The sequence below is a fragment of the Ceratotherium simum genome, chromosome 4 (assembly GCF_057802395.1).
Source record: "Ceratotherium simum simum isolate JZ-2026a chromosome 4, ASM5780239v1, whole genome shotgun sequence".
NCBI classification, from domain to species: domain Eukaryota; kingdom Metazoa; phylum Chordata; class Mammalia; order Perissodactyla; family Rhinocerotidae; genus Ceratotherium; species Ceratotherium simum.
In genome coordinates this window covers 18840899-18864403 of record NC_141903.1, presented here as the reverse complement: position 1 = coordinate 18864403, position 23505 = coordinate 18840899, and the positions used below count along the sequence as shown (strand labels likewise).

Below are 23505 nucleotides of genomic sequence, written 5' to 3'. Positions count from 1 at the left end.
GTATAAGTCATGATTGCTGTTGTGTGTGGCTTCCCACTGGGGCAGAGGAAGGAGCACTGCTCTGTGGGCCAGGGAACTGGAGTTCGACAACCAGCTCTGCACCTGACCAGTTATGGGAGCTCGCCAATTCCCTCTGCCTCCAGGACCACCTCCAAAATGGGAAGATGGGCAAGCTAGGGTTCTGATAGTTCTTGAAGAACTAAATCACTATAAACCTGCAAACCTCTTATTTTAAAATCTTCAAATACAACTTAAGCCAGTTTAATTCAAATAGAAAAAAAATCTATTTTTCTTCAAGGCTGTCTCTACTGCAGATTCCTTAATCTCAAGGAACTCCTTGAAATTGTGTATTTTGTGCATTTGGGAGCCTGTGCATTTTGATGGGAGAAGATTAAAACCTTAGATAGGTGTGTGCTAACCACCTGTGCACCCCCCAAGAAAAGATAAACAGAGGTTAGGAACATACCTCTAGGTTGAGGAGCTTAAATGTAAGTCACTCTGAGTGACTTCCTGGTTCCTCACCCCCAAATATCAGGTTATAGTGATTATCAAGGGAAGGAGGAGCCTTTGATGTAGGCTTCTGGACAGGAGCAAAAGGAAGCATCAGGCTCTACTTTTCAATCTCCAACTGTCACTACCCATTACTCTACCATGTGTATATTAGCCATGTGACCTCAGGAATGTACTAACTCTCTCTGAACCAGTTTTCTCATTTGTCAATGGAGAATGGTTATGCCCCTCAAAGGGTTGTTGTAAAGAGTAAAGAAAATGAGTAAATGCTTGGTTATCAACAAGACCTCAGTAAATGTGAGTTCCCTCCCAGCACTAGTAGTTCAGGTCCCAAAATTTACTACTTGGAAAACAGCTTCATTTATAACAATCAATCCACCCTCTACCTCAAATGTAAATTGGTACAGTCACTATGGAAAACAGTATGGAGGTTCTTCAAAAAATTAAAAATAGAACTACCATATGATCCAGCAATCTCACTGCTGGGTATATATCCAAAGCAAATGAAAATAGGATTTTGAAGAGATATCTGCACTCTCATGTTCATTGCAGTATGATTCACAATAGCCAAGATACGGAAAACACCTAAGTGTCCGTCAACAGATGGATGGATAAAGAAGACATAGTGTGTGTGTGTGTGTGTGTATACACACACACACACACACACAATGGAATATTATTCAGCCAAGAGAAAGGAGGAAATCCTGCCATTTGTAACAACATGGATGAAACCTGAGGGCATTATGTTGAGTGAAATAAGTTAGACAGAGAAAGACAAATGCTATATGATATCACTTATACGTGGAATCTAAAAAAGCCAAACTCATAGAAACAGAAAGTCGAGTGGTTACCAGGGGCTGAGGGGTGAGGGAAACGGGGAGATAATGGTCAAAGAGTACAAACTTCCAGTTATAAGATGAATAAGTTCTGGGGGTCTAATGTTAAGCATGGTGATTATAGTTAATAATACTGTATTATATACTTGAAAGTTGCTAAGAGAGTAGATCTTAAATGTTGTCACCACAAAAAAAGAAATGGTAATTACGTGACATGATGGAGGTGTTAGCTAACACTCTGATGGTAAACATTCTGCAATATATGTGTATCAAATCAACATGATGTACACCTTAAACGTACACAATGTTATATATCAATTGTAGCTCAACAAATCTGGGGAAAAAAAATCCACCTCCTACCTTGCTCCTGGGGGGAAAGTGTGACACAGCAGCCAAGTGCTCAAATTTGGATAGACTCACCTTTGGGTTCAACTCCTAGCTCTCTCCTTGATGGCTGTGTGGACTTGGGCAAAGAGTTAAACTTCCCTGGACCTTGGTGTGCCATCCACAAAACGGAAATGATGATGAGAATAGTCCTTCTTTCATGAGCAAATGCAAAAAGTACTTAGCACACCGTCTGGGATGTAACAAGTGTTGGATAAACGTCACCTAATATAAGGCTGTCCCTCAACATCTTTGTCCACACCTTCTCTCATTTGGGAGTGTGTCCCTATAGCTGAATGTCCAACATGGATATCAGACAGAAAGGGAAAAAAATCAACAAATACTCCAGATTCCCCAAGTCCCTTCCCCAGACGCCTCTTACCCCACCACTACCACCACCCTCACCCCAGATAGCCCTCTAGATTGTTTCTCATTTCTTTCAGGTCTTGATTCAAATATCACTTCAGTGACGTCTTGAGCCATTTAAAATTTCGAATGCCCCTACACACACACACCATTCCATTTCCCCCTCCCTGTTTTATTTTCTCTATTACACCTGTCAGCACAGGACACACCTCATAATCTGCTTACTTGTTTATTGTCTGTCTCCTTCCACTAGCATGTAAGCTCCTGGAGGGTAGGGGTCTTTGCTTTGTCTCAATTGCTATGCCCACCGCACCTAGAACAGAACCCAGGGCAGGCAGTGGGGACTCGTTTACAATTTGTTGAAAGAATGAGTGAGTGAGTATCTGAGTGAGTGAGTGAAGAATGAATGAAGAGAAGCCTGAATTTTATTATGAGACCAGAGAGATTTCACATGGTGATAAAGGATAGGGGTTGGTCTCAGATCTGACTCAAGTCCTCTCACCTGCCTAACCTTGGAATTCTTCCTCTTGTGGGTGCCACGCAAGTTGCATAGCCCTCTAAATCTGGGGGCTGGCTCCAGACGCCCCCATTAGAAGTAAGCACCCCTACCTCACTCTTGAAACTGAGAAGGAACAGGAGGGAAAAGAATCCCAGCGGGCCACCTCGGGGTGGGAGACAAGGGCATCCCCCCGCCCAGGTCGCTCTTCCTACCTCCCGCGCAAGGCTTGCCCCGGGGGCGGCGGGGGCGTGGCGGGGCTGCTGGCTGACCCGGCTGGCGGCGTCGGGGCTGCGGGCGCCTTCGCTGGACCCGCATTGCCCCCTAGTGCCGCGCGGAGTCAGGGCGCCGGGCTCCCCCGCCTGATGTCACCGCCGTGCAGCCAGCCCAGAGGCGGCTCATTGAAAGCAGACCCTCCTCGGCGCTGGCTGGGCGAAGGCGCCGCCGTCCGCAGACCCGCGGCGCGCGGACCGAGCCGGGCGCCCCCTGCCCGCCGCCCCCTGCTCCCCGCCGCTCCCCCGCCAGCCCGGCCCGGCGCGCCTGACGTGGACCATTAAACTTGGAGCTGCCGCCTCGTCCCCTCTCTCCTCCTCCTCCCTCTGACAGGCGAGCGAGCGGCTCGGTGCAGGCAGGAGACGTGCCGCCGGGTTGGGCTGCCCGGGAGAGATGACTTCTGGCCGGGAGGGCGCCTCTGGGAAGAAGACCACGGGGGAAGCAAAGTTTCAGGGCAGCTGAGGAGCCTTCGCCGCAGCCCTTCCAAGCCCTCTCACCTCCCTGGCTATGGAGGGCGGACTCTAAGATGAATCCCGATCTGGACACCGGCCACAACACATCAGCACCTGCCCACTGGGGAGAGTTGAAAAATGCCAACTTCACTGGCCCCAACCAGACCTCGAGCAATTCCACACTGCCCCAGCTGGACATCACCAGGGCCATCTCCGTGGGCCTGGTGCTGGGCGCCTTCATCCTCTTTGCCATCGTGGGCAACATCCTCGTCATCTTGTCTGTGGCCTGCAACCGTCACCTGCGGACGCCCACCAACTACTTCATCGTCAACCTGGCCATTGCCGACCTGCTGCTGAGCTTCACTGTGCTGCCCTTCTCGGCTGCCCTGGAGGTGCTCGGCTACTGGGTGCTGGGGCGGATCTTCTGCGACATCTGGGCCGCCGTGGACGTCCTGTGCTGCACAGCTTCCATTCTGAGCCTGTGCGCCATCTCCATCGATCGCTACATCGGGGTGCGCTACTCTCTGCAGTACCCCGCGCTGGTCACCCGGAGGAAGGCCATCTTGGCGCTCCTCAGTGTCTGGGTCTTGTCCACTGTTATCTCCATCGGGCCTCTCCTTGGGTGGAAGGAGCCAGCACCCAACGATGACAAGGAATGCGGGGTCACCGAAGAACCCTTCTACGCCCTCTTCTCCTCCCTGGGCTCCTTCTACATCCCTCTGGCGGTCATTCTGGTCATGTACTGCCGCGTCTACATCGTTGCCAAGAGGACCACCAAGAACCTGGAGGCAGGAGTCATGAAGGAGATGTCCAACTCCAAGGAGCTGACCCTGAGGATCCACTCCAAGAACTTTCACGAGGACGCCCTAAGCAGTACCAAGGCCAAGGGCCACAACCCCAGGAGTTCCATAGCTGTCAAACTTTTTAAGTTCTCCAGGGAAAAGAAAGCAGCCAAGACCTTGGGCATAGTGGTCGGTATGTTCATCTTGTGTTGGCTACCCTTCTTCATCGCTCTACCACTTGGTAAGTTGGGGCCTGGCGGAGGGGAACCGGGCATTTTCAGATCTGGGGTTTACTGATGAGCTTACTGTAAAGTTTTTTGTGGGTTCTGTTTTTTTTTATGCAGTCTGTGTGTTTGGAGATTGGAGAATATTGTTTGTTCTGCAAAGGCTTTGCAGATTGGGTAGCTGGCCAAGAACCAACTCAGGTGTTAGTGGAACACGCTAAGATACTAGTCACTCGAAATAGAACCACGAGAGGAGAATCTGGTATGTGGAATGACTCATTCAGCAGCCTCGGTTTAATAATTAAAAAGGACACTGGACTTGAACATCACACCAGTGTGATTTCAGTGGTACTGAGGTGCCGGCTAAGGCAGCGTCACGAATGCAGCACACGAAATAGTTTGTAGTTACCGCAGCCACGGCATTGGGGAGCAGGGAGGCAGCTTGTACACAGAAAGGCAGTTTTCATTCAGCATTTCCAGGGCTCTTGCAGAGACCTACGCTTCTCCAGAGCTTTGCAGAGGCTGCGTTCTCCCCCTCCTCCCTTCACAGCTTGCTGTCACCTCGGCACACTCCCTTCGTTATGAGTTAATACAAGCATTTTACAGCCACACGGCCCCAACCAGCCTTTAAGTCATCTAAAGCTTGAGATTTGAAAGAGAAGCAGGATGACCAGAGGGTCACACATTCTCAGTTTTCACCCAAAAATGTCCTAACTCTTGTGATTTATGGAATACCCAGAATTAAATTATAGCTGTCCCTCACCTTCGGCTGCCAGACACCAAGTCCTGCCAGGATGAAATTGAGTCCTTCCTCACCCATAAAAATACATCCATCTTCTTTTGGTCATACTAACTGAATTGTTCAAAAGGCTACCCGATTTCTTCTAAGGAAGAAGCCGAGGTCTGGTTAGGGGGCAAACCTAGAGGAAAGTATGGAGACGTGCTGTCCACATGGCTCGGGAAACACTTGTCCCTTCGCTGAGGCACTGATCTGCCCTGATTTCTTCTCCTTTCCCTGGGGGACACTCCAGAAAATGAATGGAGGGAGGTGATCATGGCAAAGTCATGTGTGTGGTATCAGAAGAGGTAACAGCTGCTGCCGGCCATGGACCACGTCCGCCCACAGTCACACCAGGGTCAGATCTGAACCCAAGCAGATCCCTCAAGTAACTGAAAATCTGAAGACACACTGCTTTCAAGAAAAAGGCGAATGGAAGGAAAGCAAACTGATACCAGGAGTTTCCGTTTTAAAAAGATAAAGAAAAAAGAGCTGTTTAACCTACTCTCCATGTTGTCTTTTCTAAGGCAGGCTCGTGAGCTAAGGCTTTTCAGAAATATTTCCAGTGTGTTGAGTGGAAAGGGTTTGACACTCTGCCCCGCCTCCCCCCGGAGTGATCCCGTCCCACTACAGAGAAGCTCTCTTTTTTTTCCCAAGGTCTCAGGTTCATTTTACAGGCTTGTTGGGTTAAAGTGGGTGACAGTTCACACTGCATTGGACCATGCCAAGATGATGGTTGTAAATGGCCACTTATTAACTCTGTGACCTTGGGCAAATCACCACTCCTCTGTGAGCCTCAGTTTCTTTATCTGCATAAGAGGACTAGTTACTATTTTCTCCTTGGAGTTTGCACTAATGCATGGAAAGGACTTAATACAATGTCTGTTTTAAGCGCAGTAAATGCCCAATGAAAGTTAGGTCTTTCACCCCTCAGCTATAACTGTGTGTTTTCTCCTTCTCTACTCATTTGCCAGTCCGACACCTGTTACTACGTGCTCAGAGGGAACTAGATCTTTCTCCTTTCTTCTTTCTGTCCCTGCTCCTCAGCCTGCAGAGGCTGTGACCAGAGCATCCTCAGGAAGAAGGCCCCAGCAGGATGCAGGAATGGATCAAAGGTGCAGGCTTTCACTTTAGGGGGCAAGAGAAACAGCTCCAAACAGGCAAGGACGCTGCCAGCTTGTTGAAACGGGAAGAGCACTGCTCTGGGGGTCAGGAGCACTGGAGTTCCCACGTGAGCTTTGCCATCAGTTAGCTCTGTGACCCTAGGCTCGTTGCTTTACCTCTCTGGGCTTCGGATCTCACTTCCAGAAAACAAAAGGGTTGGCCTAGATCAAGAGCTCTCAAACTTTGGTAAGGATCAGAATCATCTGTGGAACTTGATGAACATGCAGCTTCTTAGGCCTAACCCACAGAGAGTCTCATTCAGTAAATCAGGTGGATCCCAGGAATGCTCATGTGTACCCAGTCCACCAGGTGATTCGGAGGAGGTGACCCACGGACCAGGCTTTGAGAATCACTGGCCAGAGGATCTCTCAGCTCCCTTCAGGCTCCAGCCTCCCGGACTCCAAGGTTTAAATGCTGCAAAGCTTAGCCCTTCCCCTGCCACACAGGGGTGCGGGATGATGTGGCTTCTCTCTGGGTCCGGCTTGTCAAGCTCACCCTCACTTTCTTCTCACTCACGCTATTCCCGCTCTCTCCCCTTTCTGTCTCTGCCTTTCTGAGACCTTATCCCCCTAACATCTCAGGTCCTTGGCTTCCATGCCACAGAAAGTGAGACATTCTTGCCACCCTGTTGCTATCAGAGCTCGTTTCTCCTCTCCTTGCCATGAAAACTTTCTGACCATCCCTGCCATTCTCTCCCGGACATCTCCCAGTGTGCTGTCCCTGAGCTGACTCCGTCCACGTGCTTCTCCCCCGGAAACCCAACCCTTGGCAGGTGAGGAATATGGACTCCAGGCCTCGGGTTTCGGATGGACTCCGAAAGGTACTCAAGAGCTTCAAACAGAGAAGGTGCTTAATTCACGTATTCTTAATAATTTAGGAGGAGCACCCAAGCAAAACAGGGTTTTTCTTGTGGATTTCTACTTCATCTCAGTTCCAATAACACCCAAATGAAAGTAGCATGATGTAGAACAACAACTCCTTTGGAATCTGAGGAAGCCTCCAAATACTAAACTTTCCATGAAAGGCTTTTCACTTAAAATGAGGAGAAAACGTGCAGATCTGGGGGAGCTAGTGGTTGGCAAACAGAGACGTGCAGGTAGGAGTAACTTTCAACTGGACGTAGACTCCCAGGTGCCTGGATGGCATGAGATTTCCATAGCTGTGTTTGTCTTCTCTGTGGGAGAGGAGGGTTGGGATCCCTCCTGGGAAGGAGGGAAAATAGCTATGCCGCCTACAGGGTCCTGCTCAGGGGCCCCATTTGTTTTCCTTCCTTTCTAATTTTTATTTTTGGGAGCAGAGTTGGGCTGCCTGCAGAGCCAGGCATCTCATCTCCTGTGGAGCCCTCCCCACCTGTAGCATCCTCCCTACCTCCTCCCCACCCTTTCCCTGTGGCCTCAGACCAAGTCGGGCCAGGGACCAGCTCTCACTTGTGAGCAGGGATGGATTCCACCAAACAAGGACCTCTTTATTCAGACCCTGGAATCAGGCCGGGGAGGGACAGGAAATAATTGGAATATAATATAGCAGCATTTCTACTCGATGGGCCATGTGCAAGATGTCCAAGAAATCTTCAGCTGCCCAACATTATAATGCAAGCCAGCTCCCACTCGCCTGAGGAAGGCCTGATCAGGGTCTCCAGAAGCGGCTGGGCCACTGAGGGATGTGCACTGCACTCAGGGGGATGTATGGGGGTAGGGGGGATGAGCAGGAAGTGCTGGGCAGCCGACTGGTGGCTGAGCTGAGTGTGTTGTTTAGAAAGCACTAGAAGCTTGCCTCACTCCAAATCTTTCTTCCGTCTTTTAAAATGCTGAAAGGCACCAGGAAGCCATTATTGAACTAACTGCTTTCCCCTCCAAATAAATGCAGGTCAATTTCAAAGAAAGAGTTCTGTTCTCTATAGTACTGGAACCAGCTAGGAATCGCTCTCTCCATTGATTTGTTTCTCCAGTTATCTCATTTGAGTCAGTGCTGATGAATTCCCACCTCCCACGAGAGCACAAGGGAGGGTGGGGGTCCCAGAGATGACTCGGGGCAGAGCCATCCCCACAAACACACACACACTAATCCTCCAGCTCTGAGGTTTCAAAACACAGGGATTTGAGTTGCTCGTGAGGAAAGCAATTGCTTTGAGCAAGAGGGAAATTTTTATACACAGGGAATCCTTCCTAGAAGAGGGAAATTCTACTGAAGGAAAATACATTTGACCATTTATGAAATCATTAATAAAGACTTCCTAAAGTACCTACTATGTGCTAGGCAGTATACTAATCACTGGGTTGTTCAGCCAAAAGCAAATATGGCCCTGCCTGCAGGAGGCTTACAGCCTAGTGAGATTATGTTATCATGGAGCACGTACTATGTGCCAGGCATTCTGCTAGGCCCTCTACAGACATCATCTCGTTAATCCTCACAGCTACCTGGACAGGGGAGAGTAATTGCTCCCTCTTGACAGATGGATATACTGAAGCTCAGAGAGGTTAGACCTCTTGCCCAAGGTCACAGAGCAAGTAAATGATACAGCCAAGAATCTAATTCAGGTCTGTCAGAACAGGCACATACCTATTCCACTGCACAAAGGAGATGTCTGGCCTTTTTGCTGTCTGGTCCCAATCTGCTCTCATAGCAAATGTTCTCCAGGAATCCCAGAGCCACCTTGTGAAAAGCCGGTTATTGTACTTCTGTTACAAAACCCTGCCTTTCTTCCACTCCCCGCTCACTCTTGAAAAAAGATTCACTCTTAAAATGTCGGGGAAGTTCATCCACATTCTAGCTCAGGGCTAGATGTTCTCCATACCTCCTGCACTGTGATAATATAGGGCTCCCAAGTTTGGGCACTTTGTCACCCCAGCCATAAGGAAAAAGTGGGACCTTGCCCTTCATCTAGGGACCTGGCTCCACATCTTCAATCACTCACTCATTCATTCATTCATTCACTGAGTAAGTATGTATTTATTGGATGCCTGCTATGTCCAGGCATTGTGCTGGAGATAAAGAGTGGTGAGCAAAACAGCAATGTTCCATGTTCTCATAGAATTTAGTCCTAGTGGGAAACACAGATAATTTGAAATATACACTCATGCAAATAAACATGAATGCAAATTGTGATACGTGACTTGAAGAAAAAGGGTGAGATGCTATTACAAGCATACAGCAGGGGTCAGTATATCACAGGAGTCCCTGAGTGATGTTTAGGCAGAACCCTGAACGGGTTGGAAGGGCTAATTCAGTGAAGGGAGCAGGTAGAAGAAGAGGGCTCTCGAGAGAAGGAAGGACAGGCCTGCAAGTCCTGAGGAAGGAACCGGTGGGAAACTAACAGAACTTGGAGACTAGAGAGGAGGCAGGTGCAAGTCCAGGCTGGAGGAGTGGGCAGAGGCCAGGCCACGCAGGGACTTTTAGGCCACATTATGGACTTTAGATTTTATCTTAAGTTGCATTGGCCACTATCAAAGGATTTGAAGCAGATGAGAGATACAACCTGAATTATGTCTTTAAAAGATGACTCAGGCTGCCGTATGGAGCACAAACCAGAGACGGGCAGTTAAGAGGCCACAATCCCAGTGAGAGCTGGTGGTGACTTAGACCAAGCTGGTGGCAGTGGAGGTGGAGAGAAGTGGACAGACTCAAGGACTTGGGAATGGGTTGGTTATGCTGTAGGAGGGTTAGTGAGAGCAGGAATGTGTCTGGAATAACCCTGAGGTGTCTGAGTGATGGAGTACCATTTGTTGAGATGCCAGAGAAACGTGGCCAAGAGGATTCCCCCCAGAATCTTCCTCAGACTCCATTCATCAGGGCTCATAAGACACCATGCCAGGAGTGATACACCAGACACTCTTATGAATTGAGTAGACAAAATGTCTAACCCAAAAGCCAGGAGCCATGACCAATGGCAAGTCTGGCTGCTCATTAGAAACATCTGGCAGGGGGCCTGTTTCCAAAAGCATAGATTCTTGGGCTCCACTGCAGATCTTTTGTATCAGAATCTCTCATGACGGGGCCAAGAATCTCAATTTTTAACAAGTTCCCCAGGTGATTCTTATGCGGCCAGCGTAGCACCTGTCCTCCCCATGTCTGGGAAACCCTGGAATGAACACTCCATGGAGAGCCAAAAAAAGCTTGGTTAAGATTCCCTAGTGCAGCCAGAAGCATCCTCAATCCTGCCCCGTCCCTTGGGCCAGTCCACATGGAGGAAAGCAGAAGGCTGGCAGGAGGGAAAGTGAATTCTTTAAACCAGAGCCTCCCTGGAGGAGGGGAAGAGAATGATCGCTGTGGAAGCAGCTCTTCAATGCAGCAGGCACACTGCTCAACGTGGAATGCTCTTTATAGCTCGTGATTTTCACAACCCCTCTGCAGAGCAAGCATCATTGCCCCTGTGTTTGTAGGTGATGGAACTAGAGTGCAGAGGGGTTCAGTAACTTGCCCAACGTCACACAGCTAGTAAATGGCAGAGTCTATCGCACTCCACATTTGGCACTCGACAAACATTCATTATGTTATTTCTGTTGTTACTACACTGCTTCCCGAAAGTTTGTCTGAGGTCTGGTGCCCATGGGTGATAAAATTTTTACTGGCTCATGACAAAATGAGAAAAAAATTAGGAAAATTCAGTGTTTTTCCAAATGTATTCAGTATAAATGACTGTCCTTTTATTCTCAAGACTGTGTTCTTTCTATTTTGGGACACTGAAATAGCATTTCTTTGATGGAACGATGGTAATAAGTGGTGGTGCTAGTCATTGTGTGTGTGTGTGTGTGTGTGTGTGTGTGTGCGCGCGTGCGCGCACGCGCATGTTTAATGTCCCATTTGGCAAAGTAAAAAGTTAGTAACCCTATGTCTGTCCCCACCAAAAAATTTTTTTGAAATTTTACTGTGAGTCTCCCAAAGTCTTGGAATCATGGAGGCACCACGGTGGTTCAACACCATAAATATTCCTGTGAGAAAGCAGGAAAGACGAGAGGGAGAGAGGAAGAGAGGGAAGGGATGGATAAATGAGATAGCCTCAGCTTTCCCGTGAGATCTGAAGGACTGGGCAGAGGGCGAGGAGGGCGAAGGATGATGTGTGAAGGGTCGTGCTTGTCAGGTACGACAGGATGAGGGGCCATTTGTGGATGCACCCAGTCCTGCTGGGGCAAAACAGGCCACAGAAACGCCAGCAGGTGCATTTGTGGCTGCAGTGCCATCAGAGATGGGCCTATTAAGATTATAATGCAGGAGATGCCTTTACCTGAGGATGCGTGTGGCTCATAAAAATAACTGATGGCCGCCGGGCCACACCGGGAAATTGCTTTCTGCCATATCTGCAGACTGTTTCCGCAGTCGCTGTGCTCCCTGACCGCGTCTGATAATAATAATACTAATAGCTACCATTTATTAGGTCATGCCGTATGCCAGGCTTACACCGGGCTGGGGGTGCTTTCCATGCGTTCTCTCCTTCTCTGCTCCCCAAAGGCTTACGAAGTGGGCACTGTTGTTGTCTCCATTTTACAGATGAGGAAACTGAAGCTCAGAGAGACTGAGTGATTTGCCCCAGGCCACCCAGCTGAGCAGTAACAGAACCCGGATTCTTCTAGGCAATCAGATAAGGCTAAAGGGTTCATCACTGGGGGTCCCCTAGGTGTGGGGCTCTGAGCCCCGATTTATGAAAGCCCAAAAAGGAACTGGGAAACCAGAGTCTATTCTGAGAAGGAGGCAAGGAAGGGCAAGTGGATGCCTATCATTCAGCAGCCTAGAGGCACCGAATCCTGGTGAGAACATAAAAATATAAAAGTAATTGGGTCTTTCCTCTAGCAAGATAAGTCAAAATTTCTTTTATTATGGATACTTTAGACTTCTTTCAGCTTCATAACTTATTATGGCAATGTCACATACGTTTTTAAGATTTTTATCAAATTTAGGGAAACAAAATTTGGAAGATTTTTTTCACAGTTTAATTTCTGTCTGCATCCGTTGCAGATCTTAATTCACCTCTGCCACTCACATACGTGTGGTCTCAGCACCACAGGACCCTCTCCTATCTTGGATCAGCCTCTGGTCCTACCTCCTGATGTCACAGGGCCCAGTGAGTCGGCATCATGGACAAGAGAGTATTTCTAGAAGCTGTTTTCCATCTTGCAGTAACTCGGCCTGATGATAACCTAGCTATGCAGAAAGAAAAGATTGCAAACCACATACATATATTTGACAGAACCCAAATGAAATGTATCTTCACTCAACTCTTAGCCCATTCCCAAAAACGCCCGCAACCCCTATATTAACACCACATGAGGAGAAACAGGTCAGAAAGAAGGCTGAGTGGAAATAGACAGTGGTCCTAACCAATTGCAGTTAATAGATCTTACCTTTGGAAACTTTACGAAATCGTATGACCATTGCTGGGTTCCCTCCCAGGGCCTTGGAGGGTCCCATGAAGACAGGAGCTCTGAGGCTAAATGGGTGCCCTTCATCCACACCCAAACACTGCAGAGATGGCTCTCTGTAACCACCTCGTGACTGACCGGACTTACCTATCTCCTCTACAAGCTGTGAACTTCTTGTAAGCAATGACCACATCTTTGCTCTCTGCCTAACACGGGTGCTCACAAAAGCTAGATGAATGAGAGAGTGCACAGCACGGTGGGTTCAGCAGAAGAATCAGGAACGAACTCCAACTCAAGTAGAATGATTTCCCATTTCCACAATACACCTCGCACTTTCCTTCTGCTGTGCATTTGCTCGTACTCTTCTCCCTGTCAAGAATGCTCTTCCCATACCCTCTGAATATCCAAATCCTTCCCACCTGCAAACCCCCGGCTCTGTTGACACCTCTCTCATGGAATCTTTCCTGGTTCCTACCCTGTCCTGGCAATGATCACTCCTTCATACCCTGTTTACGAGGCTCATCTCATTTGTCCATGGGGTCAGGACCCACAGGCAGCTCTTCAGCAGCGCTACCAGGCTGCAGATTCTGGAGGGCAGGGGCCATGTCTGACTCACGCTCTTGTCCTCCACACCCAGAGACATGTACCTCATAGATTCTCAGTAAAAATAGCAGTTGCCGCTGCGATTCATACAGTGTGTGCTGGACTTCATCCACCATTTGAGCCTCCACAGTCCATCTGTAGGTGTTCATGTTTCCCCCATTTTATAAATGAGGAAATGGGCTGAGTGGTTAAGGGACTTGTCCCATTCCTTGAAATCACCAGGAGCCCATTGAACAGAGACTGTTGTGACTGCTCTTGTGAAACCATAATGGCAATATGGGCCTGGTCATGGGGCCAGTTAGGAAAGACTGGGTAGGTGGAGCCCAGAGTGGACACAAGGCTGGAGCTTGAAAATCCATTCTTAATTAAAAGGTTGCCGTTCCACCTGCCTCTAGGGGAGACTGTCCACTGTCAGTCAGCCCCCATTTCCCCTCACCTTACCAGCGCTTGTCACCTCCCTCTCACTTCTGGGAGGATATGGTCAGATTTGGTCCCCACAGAAGTGGGAGAGGAGGAAACAGTTCTGGTGACTTTATAGCAGGGCCAGATGAAGACCTTCAGAGAGGCCCAAGGTATTGAGAAGTGAACGCCACCCCACCTCCAAATGTAACCCTAAATTAAAACACACGCGTGCGTGTGCACGCGCACACACACACACACACACACGGAGCCATAGATGAATGTAAGGCCAACAACATTCTGATTTATTCCACAAAGTCTACTTTTTGTTTTTGTTTTGTTTTGTTTTGTTTTTGGTGAGGAAGATTGGACCTGAGCTAACACCCGTGCCCATCTTCCTCTATTTTGTATATAGGACGCCACCACAGCTTGGCTTGATGAGTGGTGTGTAGGTCTGCGCCCAGGATCCGAACCTGCGAACCCTGGGCCGCCAAAGTGGAACGCACAAACTTAACCACTATGCTACCAGGCTGGCGCCTACTTTGATTATTTTAATATCAAATTATTTCCAAAAAATGGAGGTGCCCCAGGTTTGCTAATGCTCCAAAGACACACTGAGTCTGTTCATTGGGTAAGACAGCACTGCTATATAACGGGGCGACCAGACGTTCCAGTTTGCCTGAGCCAGTTCCCATTTATGTCTGTTACCAAAGCATGATTATTATATAGTCAGTCATGTGTCTCTTAACAACAGGGACACATTCTGAGAAATATGTTGTTAGGTAATTTTGTCATTGTGTAAACATCACAGAGTGTACTTACACAAACCTAGAGGGTATAGCCTACTACACACCTAGGCTTTATGGTACTTATCTTATGGGACCACCATTGCAGTCTGTGGTTGACTGAAACATTGTCATGGGGCACGTGACTGTAACAACCCCTTTATTCTCAAAAGTATCTCAATTTGAATGAAGAAAGTACCTCCCTATTTTAATCCCCGGCGTACTAATCCCTGGCGTAAGAGTGTTTATAGCGGAACCCCCAACAGTGCCTGAGTTTCACTGAGGAGCCTGAGATGCAGGGGGAGAGAGGATCTGGCACCCACAGCCTCGACAGCTCAAAGATTAATAATGAGAGAATGAAGTAAACATCAATTTAAGGAGGAAAGACGCAACTTCACATGTGTGTTTGTTGTGGGAAACAGGAGTTATTGTAAATGTTGGTTTGAAATTTTTAAATCTTCATTCAGTTAATTTACTCTGCTTATCCCTATCAAAGTTCCAACAACATTTTTCACAGAAATAGAACAAAGAATTCTAAAATTTATATGGAACAACAAAAGACCCCGAATAGCTAAAGGAATCCTGAGAAAAAAGAACAAAGCTGGAGGTATCACACTCCCTGATTTCAAAATATACTACAAAGCTGTAGTAACCAAAACAGCATGGTACTGGCACAAAAACAGACACACAGATCCATGGAATAGAATCGAAAGCCCAGAAATAAACCCACACATCTATGGACAGCTAATCTTTGACAAAGGAGCCAAGAACATACAATGGGGAAAAGAAAGTCTCTTCAACAAATGGTGTTGGGAAAACTGGATAGCCATATGCAAAAAAATGAAAGTAGATCCTTACCTTACACCATACACAAAAATTAACTCCAAATGGATTAAAGACTTGAATGTAAGACCTGAAACTGTGAAAGTTCTAGAAGAAAACATAGGCAGTACGCTCTTCGACATCGGTCTTAGCAACATCTTTTCAAACACCACGTCTGACCGGGCAAGAGAAACAATAGAAAAAATAAACAAATGGGACTACATCAAACTAAAAAGCTTCTGCACAGCAAAGGAAACCATCAACAAAACGAAAAGACAACCTAACAATTGGGAGAAGATATTTGCAAACCATACATCTGATAAGGGCTTAATCTCCAAAATATATAAAGAACTCATGCATCTCAACAACAAAAACTACCAACCCAATTAAAAATGGGCAAAAGACCTGAACAGACATTTCTCCAAAGAAGATATACAGATGGCCAACAGACACATGAAAAGATGTTCAAAATCACTAATTATCAGGGAAATGCAAATCAAAACTACAATGAGATATCACCTCACGCCCGTCAGAATGGCTATAATTAACAAGACAGGAAACAACATGTGTTGGAGAGGATGTGGAGAGAAGGGAACTCTCATACACTGCTGGTGGGAGTGCAAACTGGTGCAGCCACTATGGAAAACAGTATGGAGATTCCTCAAAAAATCAACGATAGAACTACCATATGATCCAGCTATTCCACTGTTGGGTATTTATCCAAAGAACTTGAAAACACCAATTTGCAAAGGTACACGCACCCCTGTGTTCATTGCAGCCTTATTCACGATAGCCAAGACTTGGAAGCAACCTAAGTGCCCATCAAGGGACAAATGGATAAAGAAGCTGTGGTATATATACACAATGGAATACTACTCAGCCATAAGAAACGACGAAATCCAGCCATTTGTGACAACATGGATGGACATTGAGGGTATAATGCAAAGTGAAATAAGTCAGAGGGAGAAGGTCAAATACCGTATGATTTCCTTCATTAAGTAGTAGATAATAACAACAATAAACAAATACATAGGGACAGAGATTGGATTGGTGGTTACCAGAGGGGAAGGGGGGAGGGAGGAGGGTGAAAGGGATAATTCGGTACATGTGTGTGGTGATGGGTTGTAATTAGTATTTTGGTGGTGAACATGATGTAGTCCATGCAGAAATAGAAGTACAATGATGTACACCTGAAATTTTTACAATGTTATAAACCATTGTTACAGCAATAAACAAAAAATTAAAAAAAAAAAAAAAAAAAGAAATTACATTGAATTTATATGTTAATTTGTGGGGACCTACATCTTTGGGAAAATCCATCAATGGTTTTTCTTCCTGTATCTTTCTTTGAATGATTTTCAAATGTTAAGCTATCACTGCATTCCTGAAATAAAACCAAGTTGCAATATAAAAAAAAAAAAAAAAAAAAATTTACTCTGCTTACACAAGTGAGTGACTGAGCTGGGATCTGAATCCATGGCCGGCTGACCCTAAATAAATACTTAGCAAATGAGTGAGTAAGTGAAGGAATGGATCCATTTCAGCACAAGACACATAGTGTGATCTGAATGATGAGTGTCTCCAGAATATAGAGGAAACAGAAAGAAGAGTGGGCTGAAATAAGATTTGGGGGAAGAGGAGGAAAATGAGCTGTGTCTTAAGGACTTGTAAGGCTGGAATAACTGTAGGGGGAGGGGCATCTTCAGCCCATCCATCGCCCCCCGTCCTGGCATGACAGAGCCTGAGTCAGCCCAGGGCACAGTCCTCACTGACAGGCTTGTGTTCTTAGGACTCTGTTAACAACACACTCGTCACCACACCCACCGGCAGCACGTCTGAGCCCCCTTTGGACACTCAAGTGCCCCTCTCTGGTGTGAGCACAGGAACTGTGCTATAAAAGTTGCACCAATGGACAGTTCAGGCCAAAATGTTCAGAAACAGAATGTTCTAGCTCATGCAAGTGGACCATTCCTCACAGAACCCCATTTAATTTTTCCAGCGGTATCTGCCCACAGGGTCTTGCTCCTCTGAAGCTGAGTTGCTTTTGGGGCTTGGCTTTGCACACTTTTTAAAATTCTTCTTTAAGATAGAGTTTCCTGCCAGGCTGATGTGCGTCGCTTGGAGGCTGAGCTCAGCACCCTGGCCGTGCCCCAGAAGGAGGTTAAAATGGGACCAAGGGCAAGCCGGGCTCACTGTCATTCGCAGGCGTGGGCCCGAAGGCTCACACCACTAGCACAGGGCCGGGCAGAGATCCAGGGAGACAGCTGGTGGGGGAGGAGAACGTTCCACCAACTAGAACGAAAAAAAAATTACATCTCCGATTTATATATTCGGGCCATAAATCGCCCCCTGGCATCAAGAGAAAGTGGTAGGGCCCCTCTCCCTGCTTCCAGGTGCACCCTCACAGTGTCCATTTGTGGCTTCTTGTCCCCAGACCTTCCGATTTTACCTTAACACAAGGACTCTCAGGCATTTTTGTTCCATGGGCCCCTGTGGCAATCTGGTGAAGCCCCTTCTCACATAGATACATAAAATGAGACAGGATTTCAAAGAAAACCAATTATGTTGAAATAGCTATTATAATGTTGAAAAAAACCCAAATTTATTATAGAGTAAAAAATGTTCTTCTTTATTAACATATTAAATAAACAAGATTTAGCAGCAAGTCAAATAAATAACTACTATAATTTTGAAGTAGTGACAAGTGGAAATATTTCAAGATGTCTGCAACAAACGTAATGTGATATCGTAAATCTGATTTCTATTGGTGACAAACACTGCTAATTCTACTGTGGCTTGCTGCCTACGTTCCTAGTGAAGGAAATGCTAACTTTCAGCCAAAGGTTAGCTTGGAAAAAAAAAAAAAAAAGGTAATTTTTCCCATCTAAGTTCACAGACCCCCTAACCCCAGATTAAAAAGACTCACAGCATTAGAAAGATGTACTTCAAAATGTGAGGTTTTTTACACTTTTTTCTTTTAAACAATACAGTCTTAGGACCACAGAGAACTTGGATTGTGTGTACCATCATGCTTTGTAACTATTTTGCATGATTACTTGTAGCAATTCTTTAATCAACAAGTTTCTTCATTAAAAAATAATGCATAGGGGCTGGCCTGGTGGCATAGTGGTTAAGTTCGGGCACTCTGCTTTGGTGGCCCGGTGTTGGCAGGTTCAAATACCGGGCGTGGACCAACGCACCGTTCATCAAGCCACCCTGTGGCAGCATCCCACATACAAAATAGAGGAAGATGGGCACGGATGTTAACTCAGGGCCAGTCTTCCTCAGCAAAAAGAGGAAGATTGGCAACAGATGTTAGCTAAGGGCCAGTCTTCCTCACCCCCCCTAAAAAAAAGCATAGACTTTTATTTAAATCAGAGACAAGAAAAAAAAAAAATTCAAAAAAATTCTTCTGCTCTCACCAGACCCCTGGTCCATCTCTATCCCTCACCCTCAGTCGTTTTCCCCAGAAGCAAACACTGTTACCAGATTGTGTACGCTTCCAGAAATATTCTATTTATTTGTAAGCATACATATGCATATGGGTGATTATGTATATAGAAGAGTGTGTACGTGTATGGGATGTGTGTTTCCACCCTGTTTATTTCTACAAATAGTATCATTTTGTAAACATTATAGTGAAGGTTACGTTTTACACTCATCAGCATATCTTGGACATAGTTCTATGCCAGAATGTATAGTTATGCTTTCCTTTTCATGGCTGTATGGTAATCCATTTCATGGAGTATCCTATTTTACTTACCAGTTTCCCAATTGATTGACATTTAGGTTATTTTCAGTTTTTTGCTGCTACAGACGGTGTTATAATGGGTACTCGTGTGTATATGTCTGTGCCCATATTTTCAAGATAAATTCTTAGAAATGGAATCGCTGGGGCAAGGAATATTTGGCATTTTAAGTTTAACGTGATTATGTCAATTTTACTAAATAAGGAATTTAAAATATAGTAAAATGTAAAGTGTTGTTAAACAAGTAGATTAGATCTATGTCTACTAATCTATCATTTAGGAAGGTTGTCCATGATATAGTCACGCACCGCATAACGACATTTCCGTCAACGACAGACCACATATATGCCGGTGGTCCCATAACATTAGTGCCATATAGCCTAGGTGTGTAGTAAGCTATACTATGTAGGTTTGTGTAAGTGCACTCTAGGTTGTTCACACAATGATGAAATCACCTAACGATGCATTTCTCAGAACATATCCCCGTCCTTAAGCAATGCATGACTGTATTTAAGTTAAAAAGATAAGTCATAGAGTAATATGTCATCCCATTTTCAAAAGCTATTAACTTAGTCACCCAGGGGTAGAATGAAGTGAGCAGGAGTAGATTACTAACGTTCTTTATATACCTCTGTATTATTTCACATTACTTCACCTCTATATGTGTGTGTACACAAATTGGATCACCCAGTGTTTTTATCACTAAGTATCAATAGTAGACTTCTTGCCATTTCAATAAATCTGAATATTTTAATTTTTTTATTTGTGTTTCACATCTTTTTAATGCTGCATTGTATTCCATAATAGAAGGTACCATAATGTACTTAACCAATCCACTTATGACAACCTGTGTATGTAAATAGGTAAGACACACACAAGGTGTCACATTCACAAGGCCTAAGTATAGAGTAAAAAGAATGTCTCTCTCACTTCCCTGGCCCCCAGCCATCCAATCCTCCCCCTACCCCACCACTCCCTGGAGGCAACTACTCTTACCAGTTTCTTACATATCCTTTCAGAGATATTCTATGCATATAAAAATATATTTATAAGTTCTTTTTTAAGGGAAATAACAAACTATAAACACTATTCTGCACCTTGCTTTTTTCACTGAACATTGTATCTTGGAGAGCATTCCACTTCAATATAAATAGAGTAACCTCATTCTTTTTAATAGCTGCATAGTATTCCATTGGGTTTTTTTTCCCGAATAGGCCTCTATAAAAGGACGTGTAAGTTGCTTCAAATTTTCTTTTATTACAAACAATACTGTAGTAAATACTCTTGTACATATTTCACCATTTCCCACATTATCTGTAAGGTAAAATCCTGAAAGTGGACTATTCTGAGTAAATTTTTTTAATTTTTATAAATATTGCCAAATAGTCCTTCACAGAGATTGCACCAATTTGCATGTCCATAACTGACATTTGAGAGTGCCCACACATTCACCGACAGTGTCTTACCAAACTTTTTGATCTTTGCCAATTTAATAGGTGAAATGTTTGTGAATGAGGCTAAGCATCTTTTCGTAAATTTAAGATAATGCATCCTCTCTTGTTGTACATTTGTTTTCAGGTGTTAGCTGTGACACATATTCTTATACACACATTTTTAATATCTTTTGTGTACCTGCCCTTTAGGATTTCCTTAGGATAAAGTCCACTTTGAACTGCTAGATCAAAAGGAAGACTCATGTGGAAGGTGTCAGGCATATATTACTAAATTACCCTCTGGGCAGAGTGTAGCAATTTGCACTCCCACTAAGTGTGGTGCAGCATAGCTGAAGAAATCACTTTTTATACTGATAGCTCTGCATTGCCTGAGGCCCGAGAAGTTTCAGGCATCTACATGAAAAGTCAGCTTCCCCTCAGAGCTGATAAGATGGGTTGAAAGCTTCAAATCCTTCCAACTAATTTGGTGTCAGCTTCCTAGAGGTCAGGGTAGCAAGCTGCCCGCGGAATGCAACACCTCATCCATCAGGGGAGCCAGAGCAGGCAGCGGCCTTGGAATGTGTGTATTTTACCCAGGATCTGAGAACAAAAAGCAGTCACCCATGGTGTGTAAACGGATTTGATCTTTCACACGGCTGCCAGCCCACCATGGTCCATGTCGGTGGTTCTAGGCTCCAGGGCTGACATCTCGATTTAAAACCATAACAAAATAAAAGAAAACATTGCCCTCCACCCCCCAGGAAAACAATGGAGTTTGAGGCTCTCAGAGGATGAGTTAATAAGTATGGATTCCTCTGGGCATCCAAGCTTGCCTCACCCCACCATGGGGGCCCAGAGAACACAATGGACAACCTATATTTAGACAAGGGCATGGCAAATGCACCACATTTTAGTTGCAAAATTCAAATTGGCTCTAGAAGATGCCAGCCTCACAAACTGAAAATTGAATTGAGCACTGCTTAAGAAGCGAGGAGATGGCCCGTTGAGCAAATTCTGCCAGAGAAGGAGGCTTTTCAAGAGACAGTCAATGGGCCGTGGTTGGTCAGGGGCAGGATTTACTCCTGACCTTGAACAGCTGATCTGGAAGGAGAGGCAGGGTTATTTTCAGACCATACTAAATCTAGAGGTGTTGGAACCAGCATCTAGGATGGGGCAGGGAGGGAGTGAACTTTGACCCACTGCCACAGGGTCTGGAGATAAAGTTCATGCTAAGCCAGGGGCCTGGGATCAGCCAATGATTCTCAGAACCTGACCAGGAAAGCCCTTCCTGCCACCTGTGTCTGTCACCGCCATCCCACTCCCTCATCCAGTGAAGAGGGCTGGCACCTTGCCTTCTCTGGGACATCCTCGTTAGCCCTTCATGACTCCTGTTTGAGTGGCAGCTCAGAGTACGAGAGAGAACAGGGACATTGAAATTAGACAAATCAGGTATGAAGTCCTGACTCTGCAGCTCATCTCTCTAAACCTCAGCTAATTCACCTGTAAAATGAGCCTGAACTCATCTGCTCACAGGAGTGTAGTGAGGAATAAATAAGAGAACGGATGAAAAGCACTCAGCCAGGTGCCAAACACTAGTAAATATTTCATAAACCTCAGGGCTATTAATGTATGTAAAGCCTCTAACATACTATCCACTTGGGAGGAGATATTTAATAAGTACTTGTTGATATGATCGTGATTATGACTAATTCTATGAATGGGCTATGTCTTTCAGGGAAACAACAACAGGACCGATTCCTTCTCATTAAAAGGTTGGGGGATCCCTCTGTTAGGAAAGACGAAAAGAATAAAAAACAAAATAAATAGAGTGCCGGGTGCGATGGTCACACACTTGGAAAATAGCAGAAGACTTTAACTTTTCTACTGGTGTTTCTCTTTTTAAAATTGTTTGGATACTTAACTATGAAATATCTCAGTCATTCCAAAAAGTACAAAAAATAATTTGAGAGATAAGGGCGATTCCTCCACCCGGATTTAACAAATGCTAACATTACTGAATTTGCTGCAAATCTTTTTTCTTAAATCTTTATTTAAGAAACAAAATGTTACAAATTCATATAAAAGCCCCCACTCCTCTTCCCATTCACCTCTCTCCCTCTCAGAGGCAACCACCACAACGCATGGAATTAAGTGGACTCTCTTCTCTACACCTTCTTAAATGTGCCCTCTCATAAGCGAGAAGAGTGGTCAAGACTGAGGCTCTGAGTTCAAATTTTGCTCTTGCTCCTTTACGAGCTGCATGGTCTTTGGCAAACTGCTCAACCTCTCTGTTCCTCCTCTCCCCCCTCTCTAAAGTGGGACAAGTAGGGCCGGCCCCGTGGCTTAGTGGTTGGGTGTGTGCGCTCCGCTGCTGGCGGCCCGGGTTCGGATCCCGGGCACGCACCAACGCACCGCTTCTCTGGCCATGCTGAGGCCGCATCCCACATACAGCAACTAGAAGGATGTGCAGCTATGACATACAACTATCAGCTGGGGCTTTGGAGGGAAAAAAATAAAAAAAATAAAAAATAAAAAATTTAAAGTGGGACAAGTAACACCTACTTCACTGGGTCATTGTGAGGATGAAGTAAGATTATTCATGTAAAGCAATGATTCTCAATCAAGGATGATTCCCCCCCGCCCCCCAGAGGACATCTGGCAATGTCAGGAGACATTTTGGATTATCACAACTGGGGTGTGCTACTGGCCTCTAGTGGGAGAGGACAGGGATACAGCTAAGCATCGTACAATGCACAGGACAGCCCCCACAACAAAGAACTATCTGGCCCAAGATGTCAATAGTGCCAAAGTAGAGAAACCCTAATATAAAGCATGTTGGCACTATTTATAAAGGCTCAAAAAACATTTGTTCAATAAACATAACAAACAATAATTTTTTTATTTACAAGACATTACGTTAGATACTTTCACATACATTATCTCACTAGTATCCAGTAAGTTACCCCTTCTTAGTAAAACGAATGACAGAAGCCAAGCACTGTTGCTTCTGCATGCCTGAGAATATCTATCCTATTTGTTAAGTCAGTGATAAACTTATTAAAAGTGTAAAATTTCAGGCTACTAGATTAATTGGAA

At 45.5% G+C, this 23505-nt stretch overlaps 1 protein-coding gene across 1 annotated transcript in view; it reads left to right on the top strand.

The window, feature by feature from the left end:
• Positions 1-3154: 3154 nt before the first annotated feature.
• Positions 3155-23505, top strand: part of ADRA1B (adrenoceptor alpha 1B) — a 49648-nt gene continuing 29297 nt past the window's right edge. Inside the window, exon 1 of the mRNA XM_004428576.3 lies at positions 3155-4340. Coding sequence (XP_004428633.1) covers positions 3392-4340 — 949 coding nt within the window. The 5' untranslated portion in view covers positions 3155-3391. The remainder of the gene's footprint in view (positions 4341-23505) is intronic.